Source organism: Maylandia zebra, linkage group LG5, assembly GCF_041146795.1.
Source record: "Maylandia zebra isolate NMK-2024a linkage group LG5, Mzebra_GT3a, whole genome shotgun sequence".
NCBI classification, from domain to species: Eukaryota; Metazoa; Chordata; class Actinopteri; order Cichliformes; family Cichlidae; genus Maylandia; species Maylandia zebra.
This window is the reverse complement of record NC_135171.1, coordinates 18,179,920-18,204,198: the sequence shown is the minus strand read 5'-3', so window position 1 is coordinate 18,204,198 and position 24,279 is coordinate 18,179,920. Positions and strand designations below refer to the sequence as shown.

The window sequence follows — 24,279 nt, the reverse complement described above, 5'->3', positions numbered from 1 at the left end:
GTTATCGCTCTGGTTCCAGGCAGTTGTTTGTGTAGACAGAAAGGAAGGACATGCATTCAGTCTAGAGATTTACAGATTCATTATTACTGCCAAACATGAAGACTTGTTTTCATACCAGCGACATCTGAAAAACAAGCAACTCTCTCTTCTCTGTAAAGTAATCCTAGAAAAAAAGAATCCTGCAAAACACATTTACATTCATAATTCAAATTTTAATTTTAAATAAAATAAATAAATTCTTGAAAGAAGGCTGATTTTGCCTAATGTAATTTATGGCTCATGAGTTATATCAGGATTTTCCATAAAGGGACACTGTGTTGGCAAAGGTCGAGTGCACTGAGCAGTGATAGATGTCGCCTGCAGTCCTATTTTGGCTCAGCGTTTGTGTTCCTGTTTGCATTTCTTGCAGTATTTATAACAGTTGTTTGTGTCTTTTGCTTTAGGAAATTACTTTCGTAGTGAAATAAAGCCCATGATCAGTGTAACAAACTCAAAAATTGGGTTCCCATTTTGCTACTACTATTGAAATACACGCTGCCATGCATGACATTGTGATATTTCAATTTTGACATGACAGGCATTGGTGCACGCTGAATAACACTGGCAATGGCTTCCTTACAAAATAACAGTGAAACTGCTTGCTTCCTGCTTACGTTTAAAGAAATTGAATATGCAAACAGAGGGCTTACAATTACCTTTTTTTAGTTATCAAGCAAAATTCGTAAAGACAACAAATGAACAGTAGTTGAGCTTAGATATATATGTTTTACAACGGGTCCTTCCACAAACTTTATGCAGTGACCCTCATGCAGGTCTCTGGTGGTGTTAACTACAAAAACCCAAAGAACCCTGAACCCAGATCTTGATAAGACTAACTGTGAGTGAGGCTTTGTGGTCGTGTGTCAACAAGAAACTAAAACTTGTGCAGGAATGCCATCTGCTTTGGCAGAAATCCAGCTCTGTGGAGGAGGTTGTCACTGCTGCAAATTCCTCTGCAGCATCTGGAGAATTTAGCTGACATTCTCCATGCTTCCACTGACAAACCAAAAGGGCTCTTGGGAAGTGTCAAATAGTGGTTCACAGAGACGGTCTTTGACTACAGATATTCAAGGGGGGGGATTTTATTTGTTTCGCAAGATAAAAACTGTATAACCATTTTGCCATGTGAAATGATCCTGATGTATATTTGCCTGACTTGAATTGTTTAAAATAACTTGATATTTATATTTAACCACATTTTGCCATAAACACCCCCCCCCCCAAGAAAAAAAAAAACCTTTTACATTCTTGACTTCCCATCACAAAATAAGACTGGTCATTGTTTTTATGTAGTTCCCAAAATTACTTCCCTATTTTCTGAATATCAGGAAACAGTCCTTCACTGCGTTGGTCCTTTAAAGTGACACTTTTACTGAGCAGCAGCCTTGACAGCCACTGTTTAATAAAAACAGAAGAAGCAGACACAAGTTCAGCCAACTGCCTTCTATGCTTGTCACCACACAGGGGATGCCAAAGAAATGTAGCAGCAACCCTCAAGTACTGTTGTTATACAACTGTTTTACAGTAAATTATCTGAGTATTATTTGATGTGTCTGCAACTGGCACCGTGCAGCCTAAAAAAACATGAAGAATATAGAAAGGATGGCTGTGTCGGGTGAGTTTGCTGAAGGTTAATCCTAACCAAGGTTTCAGTTGGATTATAAGGTAAACAAACGTGTTTACAGAGCTGTTCCCGTTCCAAACAGGATGTTCTAATCAGCACCATGGGAACTGTGTCCAGAAACAGGAAACACTCAGTCCCCTCACCCTCACGCACACACAGGCATGCAGACATGGTACGACTGGAGAGCTATTAGCTGCTAAGCCCTTAATGAGGACTAGCTTGCCATTATACAAACAGTAGGGCATTTCTCAGAAAATCACTGTGTAAATACTTTACACAGTGGTTTCAATATATACATACAGTATACAGTCAAATATAGAAAAGACATATACACATTTAGGCCTCATACAGTTTAAATATTTGCATAAACTCCGTCTCTGTTGGTTTTACACCCCACCCAAACATTTGAATAAGATGCTGGGCTGTTTTTTTATTATTATTATTAATTTTATTCATCGTAAATGGTCAAATGTCAGCAGACCCCTCTGTTTCTTCTATTTTGAACACAACACCTTTTTTATTTTGTTACTGTTGTATTGTATAAAGTAAGTGTCAGTGATGATGCAGATATGTACAGCACATACTGTATGCCAATTAAAATGAACTCTGCAAAGCAAACATTAAAAAAAGAAAATCAACAAGGAAGTATTTCTTATGTGGCAGTGACGTTTTGAGAATACTAATCTTCTCTGACTGTCTGCCATGGAAAAAGGACATTTCTTATTTCTCAAACTCACAGCACTTCTGCCATCTGTCCTGCTGAGAAGTTGGTCAAGAAGGTATGTAAACAGATGACAAAACTGTAACTGTGGAAAGGTCAGAGAGACATAGGGAAGGACCATCTGGCCCAATAAGAGCTGAGAGATACCCAACTGTGAAACTGGACCTGAAACATAAAAAGACCATCTTTGCTCTGTGGGCCTCCCAAACATGAAGAACAGCACAATCAAACCACAATCACTCTCGATTTACATATAACAACACAGCACACAGACACAACACATCAGTAAAATGTGGTCATCTAATCCTAAAGGGAGACCCATTTAAAATACTTGAATTACCTTTTTTTTTTTTTGCTCCATCAAGGCAAAGACACAAATCTGAGACAGTGAAAAATACTTGTCTGTCTGTCAGCAACATCACACAAAAACTGCCAGAATTTAGCCTACATTAACCACATCTACCTCATGAGTAAATAATGTTGCCTATGTTGTGTTTACAGCCTATTGTTTTGAATCACCTGATCAAAACAACCATTTATACATGGCTAATATCTCAAAATTATACACCGTGCCTCCTTTGTCACTGGCGCCTTGATGCAGCAGGTTATGACAATATCAAAATACATCTCTCACTTCCAACTCATCACATATGGACACATGTATAAGAGCCCTTGGCATCAAATCACATAAAGGCAGTGGTTAACCCATCCAATACGATGGGTTAACTTTTGGCATATTTTAACTCAAACTGAAAGTTTTTCCTATACTATATTCCAATATTATACTACACGTAACACAGTAGTGTGCCTAGCAAGTAAAAAAGGAAGTGAAAATCAGTAAGTGGAAGATCAAATAAACTCAGAAGCTTCCAGATTATCCTCCAAACCTTTTCTGTCGTTGAAAGCCCACCATTACCCCTCTGCATTGAACACAAACTAGCAAAGCATTGTATTGGTGTGGAGCTGCGATGAGTATGTTTGCATTCTGTTCTCCTAGTTTACACATCTGCAGCATTAAACCTTCCTATGGGGCTAAGACTTGCTGTGATTGCATACCGAGTGAGGATGTATACACATACTGTATCACAAATGTGAAAAGTAAAATGAAAAAGAGATTTATTTACTTTTAAAAGGTTTAAATAAACCATTTAAAAACCATTAAATAAAATAAGGCAACACGGTGGCACGGTGGTTAGCACTGTTGCTGCACAGCAAGAAGGTCCTGAGTTCAATTCCACCATCAGGCTGGGGTCTTTCTCCGTGGAGTTTGCATGTTCTCCCTGTGTTGGCGTGGGTTCCCTACGGGCACTCCGGCTTCCTCCCACCGTCCAGCTTGTGGAGATAGGTTAATTGATTAATCCAAATTGCTCATAGGTGTGAGTGTGAATGGTTGTCTGTCTCTATGTGTTAGCCCTGCGACAGACTGGCGAGCTGTCCAGGGTGTACCCCGCCACTCGCCCTATGACAGCTGGGATAGGCCCCCGTGACCCTGAAAAGGTTAAGCGGAAGCGAATGGATGGATGGTGTAAAATATGACCTACTGATATTGACAAAGTGCACCAAAGACCAGCACCATGGCTAAACTATGTTTTTTAGTGTAATACCTCAGTACAATCCACACTACAGTTCAGTGAAGTAATATTACATAACCAAACCAAGAAAACTAAACTGCTACATCTAGAGCTATGAGCAACATGGGGAGCTACTGGCTAGAGTGAACTCATTAATTCACCAAAAGACAAACATTGCTCCTGAAGTCTGTACTGTTGTCAGTCTCTGAATGGTGATAGCAGACAGCAATCCCATGATTCCTATGTCCTCTCTAGGTTACTATCCAAATATTTCTGTAACTGCAAATCTAAATATTGGAAACACTAACAATTTACTTTTAGCCATCTGATCTGTTCATGAGACACCAACAAAAGATATTTTCTGACTTTTTATATGGAATACTATTTGTAAATTAAAACAGCTTTAAATCTACAAGTACACAAGTGCTGGCATCAATAATGGTCAGTTTGTAGCATGAAAATTTTTCAGCAGAAAAAATTTGTCCTTCACTGAGAATAATTAAGCCACTCTGACGATACACAGTCTATCTGGACCAATCATCTCATGACGTAGCCTCTGCAGCTAACATTGTTTCTGAGGATAGAAATTCTTGGTTTTGTTATCTGCTATTTCCTCAATAAATAACAAAATGAAACACTCTTAAACTGTCATCACAAAATAACTGAAGGTTTCAAGTCTGAACTATGGCCAGTGCAGTAAGAGGTCACCTTACCAACTCCAGTTAATTCAGAACACTGCTGCCTGGATTTTAACTGGCACTAAGAAATATGAGCATATTTCTTACTCCAATAATAAATCAATGTTAAACTTAGACTGGCTGACCATTCAATTTTGTATCCATTTTAAAAGAAAAAGCTACTTTTAGAGGCTACCTTATCCACAAGGGGGGTCACCACAGCAGGTAGCTCTCTAAAAATGCACCTCATGAGGTAGCTTGACTTCAGAAATCTTGTTGTCCTTAAAGTATTTTTTGGGAAAGCCAGAAGCTGTTCACTGTGTCCATGGGAAAAAACAAAACTAATGATAAACACACACACACTTGCACACACACACACACACTCACGCACACACACACACACACACACACACACACACACACACACACACACACACTATTTTGAATTTTGGATTAAGTAAAATCCAACTTTGAATTTTTTGCCGTTCTCCAGAGCCCATAAAAAGGTATTTGGGAGAGCCATACAACAATCCCCCAAAAGCTTCCATTACACCTTGAACCTTGCCCTGATATACTGAATGCTCATATATACATCTACCTTCTAGTAAAGATTATGTTCAACTATAACTTAAGATATTGCATGCAGAGCAAGTTGCAAAAAAGCAACAAGAAATTTCTAAAACTTTTTGACATGGAAATGCTAAGTATATACATACATTTAGGGAAGATTTACCCTCAAAAAGTGCACTGTAAAAAAATCAAGTTGGTATTTTGCATTGATAAGCTGGTCCGGCTGTTTCAGAGATTCAGGATTCATCCAATTCCCATGAAAAGACAGCAGCAAGGAGAATTTTATGATTTGCTCCAGAAGCTGAAGCTGTATCATGAATGCTTTCGTACATATTTCAGGAAGTCAATGGGGCAGTTTGAGCTCCTGTTGGCATAGTTGGGACCACAACTGAGGAGCCAGAGAACTCATTTCAGAGAGGTGATTGCGCCTAGCTGTTTATCTGAGGTAAAACAGTATTAAGTTAATATTTCCATATCATTGTATATTCACTACCGATGTGCATGTTAAGCTACAAGGACTCTTGTTGCTTAATATAGTGGTCTGATTACTAAATATTTTACGTGTCCTGTGTTTAAAGGCCTTTAAAGTCTTCACTAATTGATTTTATTTTATAGCTTGATTATTTATGGATTCTGACTCTCTTTGGTAAACAAATTAAATTTCCAGCACGCACCTCTTTGCAGTACGCCATTGGACAGGCATTGACAAAAGACAAAGTAACAAGAAGCTCTACCCAGCTAAAAAAAACAAAAACACACACACACACACACACACACACACACACACACACACACACACACACACACACACACAGAGTAGTTTGCTGGTAGTTTGAGTGTTGAAAGAGATCAAAATTAAAATTTAAAAAGGAATGAATATTTGCCATAAATTGGCCGGAAAAAGGACAAGTAGATATAAATGGTTACTCTTGGTGGATGTTTACATAGCTCACTGCTATCTAGAGGCCTAAACTCTGTTACTACCAGAGCTTTAGTATCCATTTAAGATAAAAATAGACCCAACTTTCCACTGTTTAAACTCCACTTACTGGCAGGAATTGCTTTGAAGCACATACATGAAAACAAAATCCCCCAATCAAATCATATAGCGGAGTATAATTAAGTTAGACAGCAAAGAACACGCATCCCTAAGGATTTCTTGGATTGGAGATAATAAGCGCATGGAATGTCTTTTCAAGCCAGTTTGCTGATATGTGGACAGCTTGAAATGTGAGAAATACGGACAATAAAGGATTATAACAATGGAGAAGGACTGTGGGAAGATGTACATGACAAGCCTGCGAGTGTACTAAAAGCTGTTAGGAGGATATATTGCTGTGAGCAGATGGAGTTGCCTAAGTGGGCCAGACAGTGGGCATATATGTGTGTGTGTGTGTGTGTGTGTGTGTGTGTGTGTGTGTGTGTGTGTGTGTGTGTGTGTGTGTGTGTGTGTGTGTGTGTGTGGATTCAGGAACTGCAGGCTATGCCATGCTGAGTTGCAGACTTCTGTTCGAATTAGGTCAGGGCAGGGCTGAAGGGCTGAAGGTGCCATAAGCAGGGATGGATTTTGAGGATTGTGCTGGAGTTGGAAATAGTTCTAAACTGTCATTGTTCCAAGGAATGGTTAAACTCCACTGATCTGTGCTATGGCTGCTAGAGTGTCTTAATGAATGCATATTTAGAATGCAAAAATCTGTCCCACTTGATTACTATTTTTGGAATTTGAAACTGAAAGAGCAGCGAAAAGACAGAATAAGCCAGAGACACTATTACAAGGACACAGTAATGTATTGTCTTGTGCTATGCTTTACAGTACTGGAGCAAAGCCCCATCCACCTTCTTCCTTTTAATATCATCTATTCTGCAGCTCAGGCTCAATTTAAAAAAAATAAAGAAAACCAGTCTTCTTTTTAAGCTAGCTATGAGGTGATAACGTTACAGAAAAATTTATACTTTGGGGGTTTATGTGAAGATTAAAAACTGACGTTATAATAAGCACTATTACAGGAATACGATGGGATAAATATGGTGGTAAATGAAGAGATGGGAGAGTTAGGACACAGACAGAAAAAAAGAAGCACGGAGAGATGAAAAATAGATGAAGTGGGGCAGCTCTCATGCTGTGAGATTCATCTGCTCCATAAAGGTGGCTGTTTCTTTTGTCTGAACGGCTTTGTTAATCATCATTTTGAATTCGTTTGATTCAACTTCACACGCAAATGCTGTAGTAAAAGTGAGTCTGTGCTTATTTTCCTTCAAACTCCATGTGTGTCTGAACCTCCACACTACACTTTAGACTATAAATATGTTGGCATAGGGATGTGTGGGGTGATTGCTCACTTATTACTTGAAAATATTGCACAACACAGCAACGAAGTAATAAATTGCAGCAATATGGATTCAGCAGCATCATCCAAATTCAGACAATATAAATATAGTAATTATGTATAGGAACTGTATTACTTTACAAGATTATGGAAATACTATGTAAACACAATATTTGTGGCAACTAACTGTGGTTGAGGATGTAATACACACTCAATTTCTGGGCAATCACTTTCATTTGCAAAGTGACTGCACAGGTTACCTAATGAGATGCAACGTCCAAACAACTGCAGTACATCTTGGACTCACTTCAATCCCTCTCTGACAAATTGGCAAAGAATTCAACTAACTGCCATCTAATTTAAAAATACAGATCGCCAATCAGGTGCAAGCAACCTGACTCAGTAAGAACCAATGAGTGCAACTTGTCTACGCTGCAAGTTGCTCGATTCCGACTCAATTGATTGTGCAAAGTTGACATTTTGCAGTTAAACTGGCCCCTACAGCAACTACGTCACCATCTGAAGAAACTTCTTTCAGCTGTTTCCTTATTTACGTGTCACCACACTAGATGGCTCTTCATATTTGCATATCCCCCCAAGGGATTTGTGTCTCCTCCCAGTCTTAAAACAGGGACCATGTTAGGCACATGAGTGGGCCACTGCACCACAAAGCCACAGTATCATTAACTGTGCAGGGATTTCTGAATTTTAATTTCAAATCTCTGAAGTTCTGGCTGCACTAAATAATTAATGTGAATTCCTGTGTATGCAGGTAGCAACAGGTTTGCAACATACCACAACTGATTTGTGATTTTTGCAGTTTAATCACAAACACAATGCACATCTGTAATCTGATCCCATTCAGCTGCAAACTGGCCACCACAGTCTGACTCTACCTCGTTGCTGTTTATCACTGCCTTGCTGGGCCAAAGTCACTTTGAAGATGGCAACTGACTGTCATCGAAACAGTCATTTCAATGACAATGAAACTTTGAACGGGTGAGTGCAAGATCCAGACAAAGGCATGTCCCTTATTTACTATAAGATTTATATACTATAAGAGAGGTTAGTACGTGTTTTAGAGACCGTGGTCTCTCTAAATCAGAGTTGTCAAACATAATGCCCAGGGGCCATAACTGACCTAGTAAAGACTCCAATGCGTTTTTTATTTTTGTTTGCTTGTTTTAAACAGCTTTTCCTACAGGCAGTAAGCTAACAGAACTTTTTTCTGTAGTTTTATACATTTATTTATGAGTTCTGACAGATTTTTGTCATTTACTACGGCAGCATTTTTATCCTTGTAGAAAAACTGAGCTGTACTGTTGAAGCTGCACTTCTTTTTCTGATAATAAATGGGATTAAATGCGTAGTTAAACATCTTTACACTGACAGAAAGGGGAGTTTGGCTGAATCAGCCCACTTAAGCTCAAAGTGGGCTGAATGTGGCCCATGGTGTAAAATGAGTTTGACATTCCTGCTCTAAACAATAATATGATTTACTGTAAGAACATTTAATGCTACAGCGTGGTCAAAGCCTCATCTCTGGTCATGCAAATCATCGTCATTCACAAATGAAACTGTGCGTAAAAGTGCCCAAATAAACACACTCAGACGTATGAACATTTAGTGCTGAGTTATTGAACCCTTCCACTCAGGAGCAGAGAGCCCTTAGACAGAGAGGCAAATCAGTGTTAAAACCCATGTAATAGCCCAGAGGCATGAGTATGAGGTAACAAGTGGAGCAAAAGGTTCCTCTTTTCACTAACAGATTGTGTCCCAGCACTAACTGTTGATTCTGTACAACAAATCAGCAAAAATCTTGAATCCAGCATTTCACTGAGAAACATCAGCAACACAGTTTCATATCACAGAAATACACACTGATGAAGTTAAAAAGATTAGTATCTCATCCATCTAATAGACACTGAACAATATAAGCTCACTCTGAAGTCTAGCACATAAAAATATCTGTGCTCTTTGCTTGGTAAAAAGAGAAGAGAAGTGATGAATGGATCCTCTTTCATTCTCAGAGTTGCCAAGTCAAATGGGGGGAGCTGAAGGTCAACAAGAGATAACAGAAATAGAGAGGTTTTATTGATTATTATAATTATACTGCATGTGCCTATAAACATACACAACGGGGCAGAAAAGAAAAACAAGTGTTGAATCCTTTTACTCTCTGTGCCTCTCCATCACCCCCGCATGTACAAAAACACAACTCTTACCAAATCAATTGCAGCCAATAGCAGATCCTACAAACAACGAGGGCCACTGGGTCACCATAGAACATGACTGACGAAGACAGGCAGTGGCCAATCCATCAGCCATAACGATTTTAGATGATTACACCATGCACCCCTGCTTTTTCTGTCCACTTCCTCCTATAGCCAGTCTCTTGTTGCTTTATCTCCTCTATGTTTTGCAATGTATTCTAGGCTAAAAATACCAAGAATTCCGCCTTACTGCTCGCGGCATGAGAACATGTGCAGCCATTTAAATGTCAAAAAAGTCAGCATGGTTCATTTGTGCAGTTTATCATCACTAAAGAAATCTCAAAGCCTGTGGCAAAGTGTGGGAACATTTCTTGCAAAGAGATGTTTATAGGCACTACAGTGAAAAGATCAACATCTTAACAACAGAAAGAAGGGGGAAAAAGTGAAATAATGGAGGACACTGGGATTCAAATGACATAATAGGTCATCTAGTCTTTGAAACATAGAAACAGTTTCAAATAAATAACTACTGACAGCAGATTCACTCATATTTTCTATATTAAGTTGAAAAGGCTCTATAATAATACATTACACAATATATAAGATATTTCCTATTTTCCAAATACAGGGCCTGTGACAATGAGCAGTACACCCGGGGCAACATGACTCATGACAAATGCTTACCAACATATTGTAGAGAGAGCAGTGAAAGTCAATATTTGAAATAAAAGGTTAGGAAAGTACCAGCAGAGACAAGGAAATTCAAACTTCTCAGTCAAAAACATCTGAATATGTATGCATGACTGCATACACACCAAGCCTTGCACACCTACCCTTGTTGAATTCAAGGTAACTGTGACAAATGCTACTTTTAATATTACCAGATCTTTAACTAGAAACGTAACTGTAATACTCTATATGTGATTAACAAAAGCCCTGAAGAGGATCTGTGGCATTATGCTCAGCTGTGTGTCCTCAACCCTGCATAATGAACGCTTTAATTTCAGCTGAAAATCAAAGGGCAGCAGGATACACTGGGATCCCCCATCCAACACTGAACACAGTTTGAAACCAGGAAATAGAGAGCAGGTGATAGAGATGTGGAGCCAAAAATGAGGTTGGCTTTCTGACAGCCGAGATCCAAGTTTTGAGTTGGGTAGGACAAATAGAAAGAGAGAGAGGTTGGGGGTGTTAACTTAAGGGAGGATTTAAGTTGATTGCAGTACCATTGCTTGTTTTTATTAATCCCCATCTGTTTTGATTACTGAAACATGTGCCTGCAGCTGGGGATTAACCAAATGCAAGCAGCTGTTATGTGGTTCATAGGACTGATGCACTGATACAACACTTATATCAGATACTGATCAGACAGCTGGATGGGGCATTTGTAACAACACAAAACTCTATGGGGCTGACCTAGAGTACTGTGCAATAGGGTTGAGCTACCCCCAATTTCTTTATTTTATTTCCAAGGAGCCAGACTTTCTTGTAATTTTGAAAGTGGTCTTGGCAATAGCTTGCAGAAGTTTCTCTTTGGAGACTGGCTGCTTTTTCACTCATTTTCAGTCCAATTCTTGTACCTGACTATTTTCAAAGCCACTTAACACCGACCTATGAATCATATAATATAAAAAGGCTCCTAACTCGAAAGATGAACTAGTGTTGTTTTCATAAAACGGATAACTTAGCTAGGACGTGGCTGTCAAAAGGCCATTTTTTTAAGGATAGCAAAATGGGAAGAAAATGTTGAGGTATGCCAAATTGCACAATAACTAGACTAACTAGACCAAAGGGTCTGATGGAGTGATGAATCCAAATGTGAAAAGTTTTGTTTTTTTAGTTCTAATTGTTAGTATGTACAAAGGAGGTCAGGAGACAGCCATCTGTAAAACATAGTTGAGCTTCTGTCATGGTTTGGGGCTGCATTTCAGTCAGCGGTGTTGGAGATCTTGTCAAAATTGGTGAAATTATTATAAATTCAGAAAAGGAACACCAGATTTTGAGACAAGATGCAGTATCATCAGGATACCATCTGACTGACAACAGCCATTTCCATTTCTCAAACACACTGCCAGTGTAGTAAAAGCATACATGGAAGGACTATTCCTGAAGGACTATTCCTGAAGGACTATTCCTGAAGAGTGCTTAAAGAAATTACCAGAAAGCTTGGTTAAGAGAGGTCAGTCTGTATTTAAGAGTAGAGGTGATCGTGCCAAATACTGATTTTCAAGTTCATTAGAATTATATAAACTCTGTTTTACCTTATATATACCATATTTCCATGCATGTTGATACACATTTCCTTAAATTATTGCACCTATTTTCCAAGCAAAATATTAAACAATATATTTTTAAGAAAGGTGACTTAAGAGTTTTGCACAGCGCTTTATTTAATTCATTTCTATATTTAATAGGTTACTCATCAGAAAAAAGTGCACCAATAGACATGGGTCAGGGAAGTGACACTGAGTATTTCACACATGCTACGCTAGAGCAGGGCGATATGACCAAAAATATTTATCACGATATACATTTGAAAATTTGCGATAACGATATAACTGACGATATAATTGACACTAGACAAAATACTTTACAACTCCACAATTTTATTAGTGGAAAAAAAAACATCAATGTATTTTCACTTTTCACAAGCAGCTGTTTTTTTATGTGCATTAAAGTTATATAATATAAAAAATTAACAGTGCAAATGGAAATTCCTTGCTGACAGTTTAACCAAAAGGCATTTCCAGTGGAAATTGGCCAACATTGGCCAACATATCCTCAGCATAACCAGTTCCACACCAGTGAAGTTGCAGCATTTTTACAAACCAATTCTGGTTCATCCGTTTCATTCAACGATGCACGTTTTACCCATATTCTATCGCGATATTTCATTTTCTTATCGTTGCCCAACATTATACCAGTATTACCGTGAACGGTATGATATGGCCCAGCCCTATGCTACGCCACAAGTTCTGGGGTTTTTTTTTATAGTTTGTAACTGACTAGGTGATTTCCAACAAACAATGGTCAAGTGAGTTGGCCACAATAAAAGGAGTGTGCTTTCCATTTCAGCTTCGCTCTCTCTTTCTCTGTTAACATTTTGGATGTTGCTATATTCGATTTTACACTTGTTAGGAAGATTTTATAGTGCTTGCAGTAGCATTAGTAAGCCATCAGCTTCATTACACTCATCAATACCTGTCTCTCTGTCCAGCTACACTCCATGTGTGTACAGAGGGGTACACAGGGGTAAAATGGAAAGCAGAGAAAGAGAAGAGAGACACTAGCAAGAGCGTTTAGGACAGCAAGCGCAAAAACTTTGATCAACATCAAAAGTACAATTTGTTTGTGTGTACCATTGTTTGGTATTATTTTGATCATAAAAAGCAGTTCAGTACATTTATACCATTGCATGTACCTGTTACATTTGCTTTGTGAAGTTTGAAAAAAAGTTTAATTTGAACCTGATGCTGCTTGAAAGATAAAAGAATGATTTCCAGTCTTTACCTCACAGTGAGAAACAAAGCTTGTTAATGTACACTGGAGCTGTATCAGTATTCAGTATTGGCATAAACCTAAAGCCAAGGTATCTGCACTGATACTGCAACAGACCAAGCATCCTAAAGTGCTGGGATAACTGTGTCATTGAAGACCCCTGAAGGAAATAAATGTGACATATATAAATAACAAGTCATTTAAATACACATTTGATTATTTTGCATTTACTGAATGTTTTTGCAAATTCAGGACAGGTAAATTGATGACTAATGTTTAAGACTAATACTAATGGTTTTACATCAGTGACCACCCCGATCATGGTCAAAATATGAGCAAGGAAGGTTCCAAAAAAAACCCAAACAAACACAAAACGTGTGTAGAGAAAGGTATAGAAGCGCATCAAATTTTCTGTGTTTCCATTAAAAAAAATTTAATTTTTAATCCGATTCACAAAGCACACACATGAACCCGGTGGTGGATTATTAATAGCGAATCAAAAACTTTGTTTCCATAGTGACTGTTTGAGTCCATTATGGAAAGTGTCTCTTGTTGTTACCAAGACAACAATCCAGCAAAGGCAAATGAATGTGGCAAACAGCTGAGTGATGCATTGAGCCGGTGATCTCTCCATAAACAAGCTCAGCCCCAAACCGGGGACAGGTGGAGAACTAGAGGGATGACAATAAGAGGGTTGAAAGGATTTTCATGTATGTGGCTGTCAACCAGGCTCAGCTGGTTATATATATATGTATTCTTCATATTATGATTAGGTTTTGAATATGTTTCTACTTATGTCAACTCGTGACACAAAAGGAGCAAGGGGAGGTTTTATAAACTCACAAAACCAGCTAGCTTTCACCTTGTATTAGGTTTCATCTAAGTTCACAGAACTTAATCCAAAACTAACAAGGATGTGGGTGTATGGAAAACACGCTTTAAGCAAGACACCTTGGACAAACATCCTGTCTTATGACACTCGGCATCCATGCTTAACGAGCTTATAACCAGGAGTTATTCTAGGCATTAAGTGTTACAAGTATGCATGCACAAAACAGTATAGGCTTAAAGGGGAAAAATGGGATCCAAATTGCTAAAGTAATTTTGGGAAAACATTTCATAGTGGGAAAGACAGTGGGACTATTTGGACAGGAGGACGATCTCAATCCCAGCATGACCTCTGAAAGGCAGAAACAGTCTTGATGTCAGAATAAATTATATTTTTATAAAAGCCAAATCACATCAAGATTTGACTAGCATACTGTGTGCAGCTACAACAGTGGGATTCCTGCATACTAGCACATATAGTGTAGCTGCGCTTCAGATACGTCAGGAATGATTCAAGTTTCTATAAATGACAAACAGCGGGGTTGCCATTCAAAAATCAAGCATGACCATTTGAGATAAAGTGATAATCACAATCACACCCATGTGAATAAATCCTAAACTTAATGTTTGTGATTTATATGCTATGTTTTGCAGGATTTAAACATCTCATGCTATGACTTATTCATGAAAGAAGCCACTTTCACATTTTTTGTCCCATGAAATAACAAAAGCAAGAAAGTATAAATCAATTTAACATTATGTTCTATGGGAACAAAAAAAAAACAAACTAGGTCACATTCACAAGTGAATCACACTAAGACATATTAAGTCATATAACACAGGCACACACGCACGCACACACTTTGAGAGATTACACAGCAAACAGATCATTAATAAGGGGACAAGCACAAATCTGCAGCCAGCTGAACGCAGGACACTACATCCAAAAATATTTCAGCGATATAGCAATCTTGTCTGCAAGTACTGATAATACTGAATGTAGGCAAAGACTGCTGGTGGTATGATGAAAAACAGCTTAAATAGTTTTCAGAGCAGCCAATCCTCCTTCCTAGTGTTTCACACTCACCAGCGACACAGACGTAAAAACACAGTGACAGACTAAGAAGTGAGAATCCAAGTCTGTTACATATTTTTATGTGTCACTAGTCTCATATAATGACATATGTGCTGGAATAAACAAAGACACTCAGCTATGCAGTTTGACTTTATGCTTTCTTAAACAGTGAGCCACACATTTACAGAATCACAGAATCACTGTTACGTAAAACATGTTTCCCAGTTAAACAGTATATTACAGGGGAATAGAGAATGAAGTGTTCCTCATTTGGCTGTTCAGCAATATAAAATAGTGATAATTTGTTGAGAGGTCCTTTGGCTTAACAATCTTATAATATAAGAATAAGAATAATCGAAGTAGATCAATAGATTACTTCAGTATTAATGCTGATCCTTCTCAGGAGTATCATTTTGGCCTTTCGTCGACACTACATTAAACAGGTTTAAATTTACGAGGCTGTGTGTTTATCTTGTGTACTGACTAAGAAATACACTTCTTTAAGAGGTCTAACATTGTATTCATTTGCACACAAGCAGCAGCTGATCAGCATCTCAGTGTAATGCTTTGTGGCAGGATTGTTGACACTGGGCCAGAGAGGTAGATCAACAGGATATACCGGTGACACGGCAGTGTTCCTCATACATAGACTTTACTTGGGCAGATTGCCATGGTATACTGAAAATCTCCAAATCATATTTGATGACCCTTTTTTTTTTAATCAGTCTGAGAGAACAATAACATCTGTTACAGGGTTTGTCATACATCCATTTATTTATTCAGCTGCTGATAACCATATAGACTATATACGCAGCAGATAAATGTAGCCACTGACCCTGACAAGTGAAGACAAACTGTGGGAGACTAGATGCTGGGTAAAAAAACAAATACAAGTAAAAATCAGTGTCACACACAACAAGTAATTGTGAGGTCATTAGCTAAATTCACGGGCTTTGATCAGATGATTTTTCTGAAAATAAGTCCATGTTTGAGTAGATATAATACTTCAAAGAGAAAAAGGCAGGTGAAACAAAAGGTGGAACACAAAACTAAAAACCTGACATTCACAAGAGCGCCCAGCATGAAGTTGGCTTGCAAAAGGCAGCCCTTTTAGGCGGATGGTTGCATAACACCGCGTATGGGTGCATCATTTGCCTATTCAATACATTCACGGCTGAGTGCCCTTTACCAACTATGGTTTATACATTCTTCAAGCAGCAACACTTACTAGGTAATTACATGTATAATGGTTTTATAAAAAAAATGAAATCTAGTGTCAAGTATATATTTCTGGATTTTGTCCATGTGAGACAAGTGAATAGACAGGCATTAAAGAGCACACCATTTTTGCACTTCATGGTTCTGCAATGTCTTCTAGAGTGTGACAAAGACATCTCGCAAACCAACAGCACGAAGGATTTCAACACTGTGGCAAAGACACACTTACGTGCCCAGGACGTCTTTGAAGTCATACTTCTCCTTTATGTCCGTGGTCTTCTTTTTCCAGGCATGACAGTCCTCATCCAGCGGCATCTTCTTGTTGGGACGCTCAGAAACAATGCTAGTGAGGAAAAAGGGGGATAAGGAGAAAATATTCATAAATATCGGCATTTAACTGCCATAAATACTTCACTGATAGTTCAGGGCTCACATCTCTTGTGCTTTTTATTGCAAATCTATTTTTTACCCTTATCAGTTAGATTAAACATTTCATATCCAAATGTAGGTCACATTACTATGTGAGCATTATTTCACTGTGTTGGGAATATATTAGTTGTTTAGCTGATTTATTAGGGTGTGTATAAGCCAGGTGGGTGTCTGTTAAGCCACTTTTCCACTAGAATCCACATGACTCATCTCAACTTGGTTTTTAGGTTTTTCCATTAGGTGATAGTACCTTATACCAAGTACTTTTTAGTACCTACTAGACCAGGTTTCCAATCGAGCCAAGTCGAGTTGTGATGTCAACAGACTCCGTGCCACTGATTGGTCAAGGAGTGACGGTACTGGATGAGTTATGAGACCGACTCCTTCACAAGAATCATACCCGCCATTTTTTTATCCTGGCAACGAGGGAAATGGCTACACACAACGCCCGCCACCTTCTCTGGCCCTCTTCTTTCACACTGAGTATGACAAAAAGTCATAGACCAAGCAGCAGGTATACCATCACCTCGATGTCCTCCACTGTATGGTGTGTTTGTGTCTCATACAAATGAGATCACAGACCTTTCTACAGCGCCTTTCAAAAACTAACCACACTGAGTTGCAACTACAGGCAAACCATTGCAACACTTTGTTACAGCAACAGCTGCATGTTTCTGTTGCGTTTTCACACAGTCAACATTGTATGGCATAGGACTCTAAGCACAGGGCCAGGAGAGAATTGGTCATTTACACAAAAACACTGGTAAATATCTGGTCACGGTTGCTTGTGTGCTGGTGATTCCTTTTAAGTGGTTGTAACATGTAGCATATGCAGCGCTATAAAGCTTCAAAATGGCAAACAATAAAGTTCACTTCCAACTATATAGAGATGTTGTGAAGTTACATCAGTGCAGTCATGTGCAATACAATTTATAATCAGCAAAAGAGGAATTCATTGCAGACAGGGCCAAAAGCCAAGTCTTGTATCTGCCAGGTTAGTAAGTAAACCAAACAGTGACCTGAAGCAGTTCAGTTGCTGCTGTATGTCCTAAGTACATAACTTCAAGTGCTTAACTTCTTACCACTGCAGTTGTATCAGAGCTGCATACAACTCTGGTTGTATTATGGATCCAGATAACATATAAATTTGTCATCCTCACGCAATGTTTTTTTCACAGAGCTGCAAAGCTGTGTTGACAAGTCCAACTTTAAGATGAGCCCCTCTGAAGAAGCACATTGTTATGAAGAACTGAAACTCAGATGTTTATGCTTATGAAACGTGTGTTTATCTATTTAAAGTTGAGCATCAGGCAAGTTAGGTGAACTCAAATAAAGTCAAACAAAATTAGATTCACACTCATATACCCGGCCAAGGTATTAAGCCCTCCATAAATACCCTTCTACCATTAAAAAGTTATAAATGCAGCTCTCATTGAAACAATGTTTGTTTCTTCCTGTTTTCTTCTCACTTCATTTTTCACACCAGAAGTTAACTTTCAGATGTTTGTCCTCACCACACTTTGAAGAGTGGGAGGGATCACAGAGGACCCTGCTGTCACAGCTATCATAATCTAAACCTAGAAAGTGCCTCAAGATCTCGAAGACTAAAATAGCCCTGGTTCATATCAGCATGCCTCACTCCTCCTCTGTTCCTGCTGCCTGCCTGGCAACTTCACAGTCTGTCTATATGGGATGATATAACATATTGTTCTGGACTGGGCCAGTGTTGTTCTGCTAAAGGCGATATAACAGCGCAGTTAATCATCTTCCAATTAGTTCAGAATCAGCTCATTTTAATGCCGAGAGGCACTGTAGCCATATAAACAAGGCGAGGCTTAGCACTGCAGTTATCTCAGAACAAATGGTCATGGCCTCTTCTAGCTGCAGGCACTGATTGGGGTACACGCACAGTAGCATGAATTCAAAGATTATTTTTTTTCCCACGTGTGTCCAGGGGTTTTCACATGATCACACACATACAGACGCACACAGACAGGCGCAGCGACAGTCGTGTTACCTTCACTAATGCCAGAAGTTGGCTTCATACATGTCGCCATGGAAACCCAAAGGCGCTGCTATGGTATCTGAGCGTCTAAATTGCTTTAGTGTCTAATGGCAGGTGGCAGCTAAGCTGGAAATCATTCTGGTTACTTTGACGGCTGGCTGCGGTGTGTTACCTTTAGCTTGAATATATCAAAATAGCCTGCTCAGACATAAAGTGCACATATATGCACAGGAAGAACTGTTTCATTTTAATCTACAGAGTAATTCTCAGTGCTAATTTTTGTATGTGTTCATGTTCAACTTCCGATATAATCTAAGGAACAAACCAACCAAATGAGCCTGTCGGAACAAAGCTTACCGTTAACATTTAAATACATATGAGTCATTCTACACCACATCATTTGGTGCGCTATTTAGAGAAGATGAAGTAAAAAGGAAGTGTCTCTAAATTAAACATGAAAACCAGCATGCAAAGTGAGGATAGTTGTATAAGGAAGTATAGTTAACCATGTGTAAATACTTTACTGATACATCTGATGTTGCACAGCCTGTAGTCCTGTAACTACTGTGAAGAATCAACAAATAATAAAAGAGCAGACTAACTGAATTCCCATGTGTATGCTCACCACCTGTCTCTTTCTATGGAAACTGTGGATTCATTTAGCAATTTTTACTTTAATGTTTTCCTTACAAAATAACCTGGAGTAACTTCAAGTCAGGACCTTGAACCTGCACTGCCAAAACAACTACTTAAAGTTGATATGTTGCAATCATTTCTACCATCATAGTTGTTTCTTGGCCCCAACCACAGAAGCTTTGCATGATTCACTGTTCAAAATAATCCTTGTCTATCGCATTGTAGGATTTGGTGCAGCCCCTCAGTTTGTCCACATTCCAAAGCACAAAGTTATTGCTCCACTACCTTTAAGCCAAAACTCTTCTGATTGACTACCTGTTGCAAACAGAAGGTCTGAGCTGTTGAGATGATAACTCTCTTTTATTTACAACATACAGACCCAAGAGCAATCTGAAGTCTGAGCTTTTGGTTCACATGGATCATTTGTACACGTGCTTTTTGAAAGTCTGGCATTTAACAGTATAATATTATATAAGAAATATTTATTTATTTAAATATATATAAAAGATATATTTTATGAGAACTATGCAACTACACAGTCATGACCCCTTGATTGTAAAGATGTTCGTTTTCTGTATACAAAATGGTTGGGTTGCATAATAAAAAGCTACAGTAAAACATGACTTCCATTAAGAGACTAAACAATGAATTAAACAACTGAAAATAAAATTCTTCACAGTTCTGAAAGGCTTTGTATTTTTTAATCCCCCTAACTGCATAAGAGCAAAAGACTTTTGAGAACATGAAGCCAGAGGAAGAGTGAAAACACCTCTCACATGCTGCTTGTTTGTAGCATCTCACCTTGCTCATATGGAAATTCATGTTAATTCATGCACTGAGAAGAAGTGACATTGAACATCAAAGTAATTTTTAATCCATATATGCGTCAACCTTTTGTTGCCAGTGGTTGCATTTTCTAAAGGTAGCATTACGCAGCAAATGCCAACATGCACCTAAACCTCCTTCACAGCACTTTTATATCAAAACAACACATTTCAAGCCACTGGAGTTTAATCCAGTTAGACATGAGCAAGGGTGTCTGTTGTTTTTTTTTTTTATTAAAAAAAAAAAAAAACAGGCAAATGCTATAAACAGCAGATTAAGGTTCATGTTTCACACACGCAAGGGCAGAAAAGGCCAAAGCTTAAATATGTGGAAGAGTAGAGGAAAGATACATGCATGGTATTGTATGAGCATAAAGCGGATAAAAAAAAAAGCCCTTCAACGTCCACGGATGGCATGACTTTGGCCAGTGGGACACGATAAGCTGCTCAACTGAGTAAATAAGCAACAGGACTGAAGAAGCTGGAGGTTGGAAAAAAGCACAATATCATAGTCACATTCCCTGAGAAGTAGGTGACATGCAGCATTCACCCCCTGTTGAAGAATTAGAGAGAGTTGCTGTACTCACTGGTTTCCCATTCCTGTGATGCGCAGTGGACAGAAGAAACACACACACAAACACACACACACACGACGACAGTTAAATGTGACAAAATGGCACGTGCAAAAAAGCTCTGTCCGGCCCTGCTAAACCGTCTCTCACACTCACAGACACACAAACACACACATGAACACACCACAAAATGAATGCAAAAGACTGAAAAAAAGAGGAAGTAGAAAAAGTTAAATTAACATTTAAGGAGACAGAGCTCTGCAAATAACTTATTTGGCTTGTGTCTCTATAACGATGCAGATAAACTCCAAATTGGTTCTGTTTATTATTCTTCTGTTTTTTTAAAGAATAAAAACTGATTTTGGCTCAGCTTAATCACTATTATTCCATACTTCTCCACACCATCTATGGCAAACTGAGGGGAAAATATGCTGCCAAGTATGAACAAAAAGTCAAAGACATGTCCAAGGAATGCATTCCTGTTAAAGCAGACAGAGTTCACTGAAAGCTCACTACACTAGTGCAAAGAGATGATCTTTCAGTGATTTTAAAACCTTCAGATGAGTCTGGCTATGTTTTTGAATCAAATTTCATAAACCTACCCCCAACATGTTTGGTTATTTATCTTGATATCTTTATTATCTCTTTGGAAAACTAGTGTTTTTGTTTTTGAGGAATCTAGTTTTTTTGTTTCTGAGAATGTTGCGCACACTGACAAGGACGAAAGACACAGGGGGGGAAAGCAGCTGCTGTCAAAACAAACTAACAAACTCCATTCACATATTTCATACAACAACAACAAGTTTCATTAGGTCAAACACTTGACAAAGACCTCCGCAGATGTGGGCAAGCTCTTTTTCCACAGGGTGCCAAGTGGAACATATTTAGAAGCATAAACACAGACAGTGAAAGAGAAGAAAGAAGAGCCAGTTTGTGTTTCCCAGAGTCAGAAAGCAGCTGTCAACTGAACGCCATGGAGCCCATCCATACCTGCATATCAATCAACCGACCTGCACCCATCTGCTTCCATGGCAAACACATTGAGATTTTTCTAACAGCAGTGTTGATTGGTCATCTGCTGTCAGTGACGCACACCAAATCTCCTCTTAAGGCCAGCTTATCAATGATAAGAGGACTTCTTAGTAGAAGAGGTGAGGAGGTGTGTGAAGTGTTAAGAAAGTGAGAGACGGTGTGTAAAGAAAGCCACAGAGAAACAGAAAGCAAATAAACGACAGAGACAGATGGGGTTACACTCAAACTGCTTTAAGGACTTCCCGGGGAAGACGTACAGTGTGATGTGTTTTTACTGATGAAATCATTACAGTATTTCTGATTTACAGATTAATAACAGGGATCCTTCTGGCCTAACGCTTTTTGTAGACATACCATAAGTTAAACTTGAGCCATTTAGATAGATATCTACCTGTATATGGTTTCAGTGAAAGAAGAAGAGGATAAAAAGCGATCACTTCAGTCTCTAGTATATTCCATGTCAGCATCTGATCTTCAAAACAGCAGCTTTAGTTACACCGAGGTCCTCTCGGAGTGAATGGGAGGATATAACGTGACCCCGGCTGCTGTTTATGCTTCAGCAGCCTAAAACGCTGAAAACGAGTTATTTTTAAAAGTCGTCAAATCTCACTTCAGCTGTTATAAACACATTCCTTCTACGGAAAAGTCCTTACAGGCGAGGTAAATGCAGCCAAAGTGCCCGTTAACGACAGCTTACCTCACAGAGAGCTCAGTGGGGGAGAGCAGCTGTCCAAACCCTGACGAGAAATCGCGCTCAAGCGCCTATCTGCTCTTTGTCGGAAGGGGTGGGAGTCAAAATGAAAGTTAACGCAGTGTCTCCCTCCTACCTGAAAATGTGCTGTCACGAAGGTCCGGAGTCTCTGCCTGGAGCCCGCCGGCTGTCTCTCCTACTCTGAGCGCTCGCGCTGAATCTGCACGCGCCAACCTCCACCAGCAGGGTTCCTCCTGACGTCACCTCAGGGCAAGGACGGACACAGTGAAGCGGACCAATCACCGCTCTAGCAGTGTGGCGCATAGGTGAACGGCTCTGTCTCACCGACGGTAGCTGCCTCCTCCCTCTTTCCCTCCCCTCACTCGTGACTCCCACACCTGTAATAAAATGCTTGGAGGCGAGAACACCTGTATCGACGTGCTGTTTCGATAGTGGCTGTAATAAACACAATGTGTCACGGTTTTTATGACGTTAACAGCCAAGGTGCTGTGGTTAACAGACTTCCAGGTGTAGGCTAGTTAGGTATTATAAGCTCTAATAAGTTTAGATAAATACTTGTGACATGCACACGCTGAGTGGTGTAGCCGCTTTTATTGGCCTGCTGTCACATAGAAGTGCGACAGTGTTGCAATAAAATAATCGTTATGTTTGATCAAACGAGGGTTGCTTTTTTTGCTAGACATGAGCAGAAGCGTGTTTCAAAGGGGGTATGGGGTGTCACTACCCCGCCTAAAATATAATGTACCCCACCCCCATCAAAGCCACTGAACTAGAGTGATGTTAATCATAAAATCCCTAACACCATCGGATAGCACCACATATAGGACTAGTAGGAATGTTACTTACATTTAGTCCAAGTATTCTACTCCAGTTTACTGGGCATGTTGCTTACAGCAAGTAAAAACTCATGAGTTTTAAAATTTGCTTCCAACTCTTCTGCCTGTTGTTTCATGAAACAATAAAATCAGTGACAAACCAAATTTTTAAAACTGAAGCCAAAAATAAATAAACCCATACAATTTTTTTTCAGTACCATGTGCATACACTCTGTCCTGTGCAGACACCTCTAAGCTGAAATTGTGCAGTGTCAGCTTGTACAGGTGTAGTGCTCCATCTAGTGGATTACATAACCTCAAACAGGTCAAGATCATTGCAAGCTTAAAGTGGTCTTCTTGGAACTGAAACACGTGTGCTAACACACAGGATGTTGTGTATCAGTTTATTTGAACCTTTTTTTAATCATTGTACCCTGTCCATCCCTTTATGTTTCACAATGGAATCATAAAACGCTGTTAAATTGCTCTTCAGCACCATCTAAGCTTGCATCCTGACAAAGAGCCACTGGTTTTAAATTATCTGAAGTGTCTTGAAGTTCTCACTCATTGCAGATGTCAGGTGTAAATTTGCATTTAAATGTAGTTTTCTCTCTGCTGATACAAAGCTTAGACCTATATTGTTGGATGTGGGATTTAAACATTAAAATAGGATATTATATGACTTGTTATAAAGGGTTCATAATTTCCATGCCATAGCAGAAATAGTACATGTATAACTCGTAATTTTAATAAAGAAAGGTTACAGCCAATGCAGTGGTCCAGTGTGCTACCAGTGGCGTCATCAAGGGAAAACCCTGTCTCCCAATATGTTTTTTTAAACATACAACGTTTTGCTATTATGTAAAGAAACAAGAAACAAATAATAAATATTT

The 24,279-nt window shown here is 39.0% G+C and overlaps 1 protein-coding gene across 4 annotated transcripts in view; it reads right to left on the bottom strand.

Moving 5' to 3' along the window:
• camk1b (calcium/calmodulin-dependent protein kinase Ib) overlaps positions 1 to 22,838 on the bottom strand; it is a 40,363-nt gene extending 17,525 nt beyond the window's left edge. Inside the window, exons 1-3 of one of the 4 annotated variants that reach the window (XM_014412833.4) lie at positions 22,687 to 22,788; positions 20,843 to 20,855; positions 16,591 to 16,704 (exon numbers count right to left, since the gene is read on the bottom strand). In XM_014412833.4, coding sequence (XP_014268319.1) covers positions 16,591 to 16,704; positions 20,843 to 20,853 — 125 coding nt within the window. In that variant the 5' untranslated portion in view covers positions 20,854 to 20,855; positions 22,687 to 22,788. The other 3 variants (XM_014412834.4, XM_014412835.4, XM_014412836.4) reach the window with 3 other exon arrangements.
• Between the last annotated feature and the right edge of the window lie 1,441 nt (positions 22,839 to 24,279).